The 10,287-nt window shown below is 42.7% G+C and overlaps 1 protein-coding gene across 1 annotated transcript; it reads right to left on the reverse strand.

The window, feature by feature from the left end:
• Window positions 1–2,827: 2,827 nt before the first annotated feature.
• On the reverse strand, window positions 2,828–8,191 carry aldoab (aldolase a, fructose-bisphosphate, b). Its single transcript, XM_071908685.2, has 7 exons — window positions 8,093–8,191; window positions 6,191–6,309; window positions 5,439–5,705; window positions 5,125–5,285; window positions 3,874–4,132; window positions 3,471–3,670; window positions 2,828–3,288 (listed from the first exon to the last, which is right to left on the reverse strand). Exons 2-7 carry the CDS (start codon window positions 6,300–6,302, stop codon window positions 3,196–3,198), a joined length of 1,092 nt encoding a protein of 363 aa, XP_071764786.1. The 5' UTR covers window positions 6,303–6,309; window positions 8,093–8,191; the 3' UTR covers window positions 2,828–3,195.
• Between the last annotated feature and the right edge of the window lie 2,096 nt (window positions 8,192–10,287).

The following is a 10,287-nucleotide window of genomic DNA, read 5'->3' on the forward strand; positions in this document are numbered from 1 at the left end:
GGAGCTAGTTTTACTTATCTAGGCCGGGGTGCGCGCATTTTGAAAAGAACAGGTAGAGTGGCAATTTAAGCTAAATAATGGTGTAAATGTCTGTCTTTTCAAGTCACTTTGGGATCAGTTGGCTTCAAGAGACTTGGATTACGCTGGATGAGCTGATTGCAGTCATTTTATGGTTATTTTCTGTTATTTTTTGAAGTCTGAAGACAGGTCCCCAGCAACTTCAGGTTTTTTTTGGAGAAAGCTGCAACCTACTTCAGCTGGGAAGCTCCGGGACTGTTGTATGGACTAACAAACTTTACCCGATTTTCTACTGGCATGGGGGTGAGTAGATAGTGACTGAATTTTCATTTTTGGGTGAACTATTCCTTTAAGGCACCCTACTCATTTGTCCCTACCACTTTCCACAGTAAACCTACGCTTTGTACCACGGTACATGGAGAAAATGTGTTCTTTGTACTGCACTGAATTGTATACTGGTGGCTTGTTTTGATTAAATGTAAACTTGATGGGAAACCTGACTTAAAACATCATAAATGTTCTCTGAAACACCTGAGATTTTGGTATTTGAAGTGTGAAAATCCATTGAGGTTATCAGGCACACCAAAAAGAAATAAACAAAATACTAAAACAAAGTTTGTAGTGCAGTAAGGGTCTTCACAGGACCAAAATGTGAGACACTTTGGATCTGATAGGAACCAAGGAACCAAGTCACTGGACTGAATTGAATTGGTACCAGGAGATTTGGATACATTCCAGAAAATTATCCATCTGATGTCAACATTCGATACTGAAAAAGCCCCTATAAGATGTAGAACAAAATCAATTTTCTTAACTTTTACCAAAGTCATAATCAAATATGACTTGCTTCAAGAAATAATCACAAATCAAGGATATCAAATATTGAAGCAAGAAACTGGTTTTAAAGATGGCTTAAATTAGTTTCTTCAACCACCTTACATTGTCATGAAACAAGTTAATTTTACCAGTGTGAACCAGCAGAGGAGGCTAATGTCACTGAACAAGGGACCAGGCCAGGGTATAAGGATTATGTGATTATGTGTATATGTAATCTTTATGTAAATAGCACTTTTCAGAATAGTTACAAAAACAATAAAGCATGGTAAGAAATATAAAAGCAGGGCAGGAACCATAAAAGGTAAGTCAAAAACAATAAAAGGACATTATGTAAAAGCAAGTCAATAAAAATGAGTTTTAAGGATTACTGATTTAAAACATGCTAAAGAGCCCAAATGGCAAAGAACAGCAATTTAATGCTGTTCAGCTTCCCGTTTTATCGTTCAGTTTTATCTTGGTTTGGTTGGAGGAGCAGAAAAAAAGTGAGCAGAAAAAAAAACTGTATTACCATCGTCACTTTGCTGTCTTTCCCCTCAGTGTATTTCTTCTTTACCCGATAAACAACCACCTTTCTCACCATCACAGTCCCACTATCACCACATTTGGTTCTAGTAGTGTGGCAGACAAGATATACTGTAAACTTTGCAGTTACAGCTATCACATACTCTCTATTCTCTTAGTCTACACCCAAATGTCTTGGTCCCAGATGCGGAGGAGGCAAGTGTGAGCTTCGTGACCTTCTCCTCCACACAGACTCAGACAGCAGTGTGTGTCAGCACCGAGGGTCAGGGCCGACCGACAGCTGCCACAACCACACAGTCTCCTACAACGGCTCCTTCATTACACTTAATGCTGTTGTGTTGCAGTGAGAAAAGGTACAACTCTGTACCTTGTTTTCTGACAGTGTAGGTCACCTATGGGATCAAAGATTAAATTCCTATTGTGTAAATGTGTCTGGTTTTCACAGATAAATGTCTAAAGGGATTGTTGATGGATACAATTAACTGCCATTTCATAAGTTTTTGGGAAGAAGAGCGTGTAAAGAGGGTTCTTACGTTTTTTCTATAAGGGCCCATTTTGTTATATCCGAAGAACCATTTTAGCTATTCTTACTTCCAGGCCAGAAATTGTAAATCAGTAAAAGTGGTCTGTTCATATATGATCTTCTTCCCTTTTGCTTTCATTTTATTGGCTCATTTACTTATGGAAGCAATGAAGCAAATCCATTGTTGCTCTAAACTGAGCCTTTTGATAGTTCATGTCCCATGTGGCTCAATTCCACTGAGACAGCAACAATTGACTTTCACAATTCAAATGGGCTCGACAGTGAAATTCTTCAGATTCCTCAATAGATAGATAGAGAGAAGACAAACCTCAGCTGAACTTTATTTGTTTAGTTATGCAACTTAATTCAATACAATTGCACTTTGTTCTTTCACTTTAGAAAACGTCTATGGAAAGTTTCAAGTTGAGTATCACTTTCACTTATATGTTTGGAAGACAATGTTCTATTTAATGAGGAAGCATTCCTTTGCGCTTATGGTAATGCATTTGCATAAAAGTTGTAGTTTTATTTTGTGCTTACAGTCCAAGATGTTTCTTGGCCTTTAGTGATGTAATATTATTTTCCTTTTCAACTCTTCTACTCGCTCCCCAGTGCTGGACTGACCCTCCCACTCCAGTCAGCACAACAGTCTCTCGCCATCTTCTGTCATAGGCTGAAAGTCAGCTCTTTAAGAAGTACCTAACATCATCCTCTACCCACTGAATCATATATCCTTCATATCATAGCCTTCTACCGCTCTCTCAGCTCTTACTTTTACTTCTTTTGCTAGCACTTCTCTCAGAGGAATGTTGTCAGGGCACAACTGCACTGGCCCTTACACTCCTTACTATTGTTTGCTTGTTGGGATGGTGATCTGAAAATAATGGTAATGAGGGTAATGAGTCATTGAGGAAGCAGAGAAACATGTTGAGGATAAATACTTTATTCCATGGCACCAGTAAAAACCAGGTATACTGCACTTGGTGGAATCAGACCAAGGAATAACAGTACAAGTTGTGTAAAAACATTAGGTGGGAATCTTTACCTGAAAAAAAGGTGCTTAAAAATAAAAGGAGAGGGAATGGAGGCAGACATTTTTCAGAATCTTCTAGCTGCAGCCACAACTCAAAGAAAGGCTTTTGTATCTTTCTCTCTCACTTTTTACTAAGATGTTGTAAAAGTGCTGTTGTCCAGTGTTGGAGAGAGACAGTTTCACAGGCAGAGCCTAGAAGGCATTTTCCATGGTGATGTGATGGTGGGAAGATGTTGGAAAGGGTATTGGTGGGTGTCCATGCTTAATAAGCGTGGTTAGCCACAAACAGTGACTCTCCACCGGCAGTGCTGGCTCCAGAGGACACGTACTTGCCAATGCAGGCCTGGCTGTTAGCCTGTAAGAGACAAAAGGACAGTATTATAGAATGCACAATCCCATACATTCCCATATAAGTTTCTAATTCTAACAACCTCTGAACAAATATTTCTGTCATTTGTATGACAAGTCAACATATATACACATACAGTAGATACCTTCACATTTACAACAAAATAGTGTATTCCTCTCCCCACATACCAGAGCTCTCTTGATGAACTCCTCCTGGCATGCCTTGCCATTTTCCTTCTTGCCGGCCCAGGCTTTGAGGGCGGAGGCCTGCAGGGCGCGGCCATATGAGAAGGTCACGGCCCAGGGCCTGTGCAGGGGGCACTGGTTCATGGCATTCAGGTTGATGGAGGCCTCCTCCTCACTCTGGCCACCGGACAGGAAGGTGATTCCTGGAAAGAGGTGGAGAAGAAGAGCGAGGGGTTAGCCATGCACCTGTTTGGCCGTTTGAGAGAAGATAATATAGACTATTGAATGAAGGAGTCATTGTTCATGGAAATAGGGTGTAGAAACGAGTAGAAAATAGTTTGTGTCTGTGATGTTTGCACTTGTGAGTGAGAGAGAAAGAGAAAAAGGACACGTGTATCCAGCTCACCGGGGACTGCGGGGGGCACAGTGCGGCGCAGGGCGGTGATGGTTGCCATGGCGATCTCCTGGTTGGCGTACTTGTGTGAGCAGGAGTGTCCGGCGGTGACCATGTTGGGCTTGAGCAGGGTGCCCTCCAGGTAGACGTGGTGGTCGGACAGCGCCTTGTAGACGGCAGCCAGGACCTTCTCAGTCACGTACTGGCAGCGCTTCAGGTCGTGGTCGCCGTCGGGGAGGATCTCAGGCTCAACGATGGGGACGATGCCGTGCTGGGGGGGGGGGGGGGGGGCAGAGCAACACACAGGCGTCAGCAACACAGTCGGCCACTGAGGACAGTTTGTGATATGCGGTCCACAGACAATAAAGAATGCACTGGGGACATAGTTATCACTTTCCAATTCTTATTTAGTTCAGCGGTTCCCAAACTGGGGTCCAGGTGGGTTTATTTCATTCTCATTTCATTTATTAGAAGTTACAACGATTAGAGAGTGTATAATAATGAATTTTATCTCTCAATCTATAGTAGAGATAGACAACAAAAATATTCTCAGATGAGGGTCCATGGGGCAAAACCTTTACCAAACCTTTATGTTTTCACCAATGCATCTGATTTCTTTCTGGATGAAAAGTGGACCCATGGAATTGCATTGTGAATTGGCCATTTTGTATCAAAACAAAATGCGTTTCTTATATCCTTCTACAGTATATCTTTGGCAAGAGTGTTTTCCAGTACTATGCACCTTATAAATGGAATGAATTACAAAGGACATTGAAATTAGAATTTCTAGTCCCCCTGGATGATTTTAATTGCTGATATGTTTTGTGATGCTTCCTCTTATACACTGTGAAAAAACAAGGTACATCTCTTGTTTTCTCACAGTGAAGGTATAAATAACTGATAACATAGTTCCACCCACAAACCCACTCAGGAAGTAACTGTGTGAGTGTTTACTAGCCTACCTTTTAAAGCAAAAAGAAAAGAAGCACTGATGCTGCTTTTTACATTATAACTGCATCATTAGCATGCAATAGAATTTTATATAGCTAGGATTGTCAAACCATTTGATGTGATTTTGAACAAACAACATTTGTGTTATTTACACTGCGCCTAAGCTGGTCCTTAAACATAAAGACTATACAGACTATAAAAAGGACATATTTTTGCACTGATACTTTGTATAGATCTGTCCTTGCTGTGAAGCTTATTAATCTAGTCCACTCTGACTTCAGCATCTGCCTGTTGTGTCTGACTGTGTCTTACCATCTGGCAGATGCTGGCATAGCGGGCCAGGACATTGGCGTTCTCCAGGATGGCCAGTTTTGAGGGGGTGGTGGGGGTGATCTTCAGCACGCAACGCCACTTGGCAAAGTCAGCACCATCCTTCTTGTACTGGGCGCAACGCTCATACAGTCCATCAAGACCTGTGACAGAGGGAGAGAGCAGGTTGGATAAGTTAGACAGAGGAAATAGAAGGAAAGTTCATGCAGCCAACAGTGTAAAGCTGATGATTCTGTGTGTTTGAGCGCCCACTGGGCCTAGAAGTGTTACTGTCTCTGATTCTGGTCTTCGCTCACCCTGGGTGGTAGTCTCGCCGTTGGTTCCGGCCAGGGGGACGACACCTTTGTCAACCTTGATGCCGACCACCATGCCTCTGTCCTTGAGGTGCTGGGGGAAGACCACGCCGCCGTCGGTCTTCTGGTACATGGTCTCGTGGAAGAGGATGACGCCGCCGATGCAGGGGGCGGCGCGGTCGTCAGCGGTGAAGAGGAGCTGGCGGTACAGCCTCCTGTTCTCCTCAGTGTTCTCAGCATTGATGCTCTGGAAGCGCTTGGCCACGCTGCCTGTAGGTTGCAGAGACAGACGGGACGGAGTTAGACTGGATCCAACTGTGGGCATTGATGGAAGTTTCCAAAAGTTTCCAGAGGCTGAGGATTGAGTGTGACCAGCCTCTGCAACCTGAGGCTAAGATGTAGCCTCAGGTTGTGTTCTTAAGATAGTGATATAAAGGAAATTTCTCAAAAATGTGATGAAATTCTAGCTCAATGAATAATTAGACTGTTGTTTTGAGAAATGTCCATATTAAGCCTGATCTCGAAGTAGTGATAATCTGACTGAAATAGTCATAGCCTCACTGTGTCCATGAGTACTTGAACCATACCTGGTTTATCAATAAGTTGCTCATCATGCATATACAAGGCAATTCTATAGTGTTTTTTTAAGATTGTGGGCATATAACCAGTCAGTCTCATACAGTTCCTCTGACTGATTAACTGATGTTTCCTTTAGGTCTAAAAATTGAATGAATTTTCTTTAAATTGCTCTTTACCGGTGGACTCGTCTGCGGCGAGGATTCCCTTGCCGGGAGCGACGATCCTATGAGCGATATCGCTGAGCTCCTTCTTCTGCTCAGGAGTGAGGAAAGGGTATGCGTGAGGCATCCTGACTCTGGCAATGAAGAGGAGGAGGACAAAGAGGGAAGTGGGTGAGATTATAACAGAGCATATGGTATTTTACTGGGGCAGACAGAGGGCTAAAATTACACACAAGCTCATGTGGTGTGAAGGCCAGACACACAGCGGTGAGGCGTTAGCAGCAAGCTTGATATTTGAGTTTCGGATACTTGTGTTTCTTCATGTAATGAATCTGTAAATCGTAGTGCAGTGTAAAAGTATTTTTTAGTGTAATGAATGGGGAACTGTCCCACTGACGAAGGGAAGAACACAAGGCTAAGGAGGAAGTGGTGAAATAAGAGCTTTTCCTTCCCTCGTTGCTTTGTGCTGTGGTTTGTCCCCCTCGCGTCTGTCTGTCAGTGTCTATCTTTAAAACAAGGCCAACTGGTGTCCCTTCTACGTGACCGTTTGCAGTTGTTGCAAGTGCAACTGTTGCAGTGTGGCCTTTACATAAGTTACTGTAAGTGCCAGGGTTACACACTGTTCCCTATGCACAATATCTTGGGGCACAGTGTCAGCGAGAACCCCGCCTTGCCCCCTACCCCGCCCTCCTCAAAACTGGCCACCCCCGGAAAGCCACGGCAAGCATGTGGGCGACCTTTTCCATTTTCTAGTCTCTTATCCCTGACCTTTCCCTTCCCCTTCACTGCCCCCCTGCTCCCCATTCCTTATCCCTGCTCTTCTATCACACACCTCCTTTATCCCTCCCTCCCTCTCTCTCTCTCTCTCTCTCTCTCTCTCTCTCTCTCTCTCTCTCTCATTCCTGTCTGTTACCACTATCAATAGGCTCGACTAAATATAAACACTTGAGCGCTGCAGGGCGACTTAAGTACCACGGCTCAGCCAAAGGGAGTTATGTAAAAGTGAGCTGTGCAGTTTCAAACCCCACTGTTAAGATGTCATGTGCTGTACAGGAAGATTAATTTAGACAACCGGGACAAATTTAGACCTACAGTTTTAAGGAAGAGCTTAGTCAAGGCTGTGAGTCACCGCTGGGCCTCACAGAAACAATGCCATGGAAACTATTGCATCAGATCAAGGAGGGCGTCAAAGCAACCTGCCTCAGTGTGTCATGTGTGAATATGTCTAAATACACAACCCTGAGGTGAATGTCATGCATATAATGAACCAGTATGGATTCTTGGAATTAGTATGGTTTTAGAGTGCAACTGAAGCAATTCAGCACAGTTTGTTTTGTATTACTGAAGATTAGTGAACATACAGATATTTTGGCCTGTGTTGTTGAACCAGAAGCAACTGAGAACAGATTTCCTTGTCTCTTTAACTGTTACACTCATATGTACAGTAACTCCATAGAGAATACACTGGAAAATGTGGAAAACTGTGACCGTACACAAAGATTTGCTTAAACTGAAAGAAGACTGTCAGGTGGACAATTACAACATTTCAATATGATAAAGCTCACGTGAATGTAAAAGTTCAGACAAACATATGAATCTGCAAAGTCAGTCTTCCATTCATTATCAAGAGAGCTGCTCCAGGCTGCACATTGGTTCATTCACAGATAAGACTCTTGGTTTTCTGGTTCATAACTTTAATCCTTGGCCATAGGAATAATAAATGCATTCACTCCATGCTTATGATAGTTCTGCCTTTGCATTAGCTGTGCAACATTAGTTTGCATAGGCATACTATATGACCAATAGATTCAACAAGTAGCATGAAAATCAAATTCAAGCGGCATGTGAATTCATTCTTCAATAATTGCAGTAGCTTCTTTATCTCATAGCTGTCATTTTAATTTTCAGTTCATTTACCTTTGAGGTTAGGAGGAGAGCTGGGAGAAGAGAGAGGGAGGAAGAAGATCCGGCCTTAGTCTGCGACACCCCTCCAGCCGGCTGGCCCTTGTATTTATCCTCCCATTGTGACCCCTCACATTTCAGCTGCCTGACTATAAAAAGAACGGGACGCAACCAGAGATGGCTCGTGACATTCAGAAAGACTGGGCTGGAGTAACACGGTGGTGAGCCGCCAGGGAAAGGGCAAAGAGTGATTCAATGGACGGCAGAGAGAGAAACGTAGAGAGGGAGGGAAAGATAGTGGGGGGGTGGGGGAGTATGGAGGGAAGATATCTAGAAACAGTGGGTGCAAGAATGTAGAAAAGAAGGGAGGACAGGAACCAACAGGGACGTAAAAGTTGAAAAGAGCTTGAGTTGTAGATTACAGAAGAGCTTGGTGAAGAATGACATGGGCAAACTAGTCGCACTTTGACCTTAAGGTTTCCTACATCCTCCTGAAACAAAATGATGCACCTTCCAAGCACATAACTGCACTCTACAATCTAGTATTATGCATTTATGTGACTGAATGTTGTATGGAATAGAAGTGTAAATTTCACTATTTGTTCAAGTTCAGTTAATTGTTTAGAACATGCTGATTCAACTGCGCAAGTGTGAGAGGAATCAGAGCATCTCAGCACCCAGAGGTCATATGAAAAGGACTCTAGAGGAAGATAACATGGGGGTGTATGCAGCATGTCCAGATATCACACACACACACACCCTCCTCACACATATATACATACACACACAGGGGACTGGGGAGCATGTGACAGCATTGCTAACCTGCCCTTAGAAATCCAATCCACGGCTACATAGTGTACTGATCCTTGACCTTTTCGTGACCTTTCTCGATAGTCTTTGCTCGACAGGAAAGGGTCAACTGGGAGGCTTGGCAAAGGTTGCACACGCACGCACAGTCAGGCTGTATCACTTTATACCTGTTTCATTTTCTCACTCTGGTAGGTCACCAGAAAGCTCAAGTCGCACATCTGAAAGGCTGTGAATGTTTTTGCACTCTATCACTATAGTCACAGGCTATATGCACTGTTACCATGGAAACGTCTTGGCTTTGAGCTGTGAGACGTTATCTTTGGTGAGCAGGAGCAGGAGCAGGAGAAGAGGTTCACTTCCTGAAGAGGGGCAGCGGGCCGAACGAGCCAACATTTAAAGCTGTGTCTATGAGACAAGCAGGGCCAAACAGTATGTCATCTATAGGGCAAAGTTTTAGAAATGATCAGCTATTATTATCAGTTATTTCATGAATGCAGTGTCTTCCTAAATGATGCTTTAATGCTGGATGACATGTTTTTTTTTCTCACACATCGAGCAATTTTCACATTTTATGACTCTTTCGATAAGCATGTAAAGCAGACCGCTATCAGTATTCAAAACCTAATTATACAAAGAAGAATCCAATTCTTTATCTATTTATTTACGTTTGTTTTGTATTTGTTTCCTAAGAGTGTATAGTGTGACACTATGCTAAAACATAAAGTCGACAACTTCATAAGTGCAGCACAGATACATCCAGAGCTCTTCTAGTATGATTTTTAAATTTAAAATCATACATACGAGGCCTTGGATAGACATAAAGACATTAGATGTTGATTCCACTGCTTTTCTGTCAGCTCATGCTTAGTGTCTCCCTTCCACAGAACAGACATCTATAAAAAGTTTCCTGACACGTAGATCAGATGAGGTAACGCAGAGGAAGTAAAAAGGAGAAATGGACCTCTTCTTTTTGTGAAGAGACATTTTTAAGCTGTTCTTTGGTGGATATTTATGTGTCTGTGGTGAAGTTGGAACTGATGATAAAATCAACTGTGATCTTCTGCTATTGAGCACTCAAGGAGGAAACTTTTTTTTTTTTTTTTTTTGGCGAGAGGAGACATCTACTGTTGGAAAAAGGGAACCACCTAAACATTATCCCAAGAAAAGCAAACACCTTTATATTGGCATTTCCCTCTATATCAGCTACAAATGAACATCCAATAAGCTTACTTGCTGCTGCAGTTCTCTGATGCTGTCTTAAATATGAACCTTCTTTAGGTCTATGAATAAAACAACCTACATCGGTGTCTAACCACCACTTCCTTTTTCAGCCATGAAAGTAGTGCTAGTTATTATCTCATGCATCTGTTCATGAATATTTGGGGCAATGGATTTTTTGT

The sequence above is a fragment of the Centroberyx gerrardi genome, chromosome 20 (genome assembly GCF_048128805.1).
Source record: "Centroberyx gerrardi isolate f3 chromosome 20, fCenGer3.hap1.cur.20231027, whole genome shotgun sequence".
NCBI lineage: Eukaryota > Metazoa > Chordata > Actinopteri > Beryciformes > Berycidae > Centroberyx > Centroberyx gerrardi.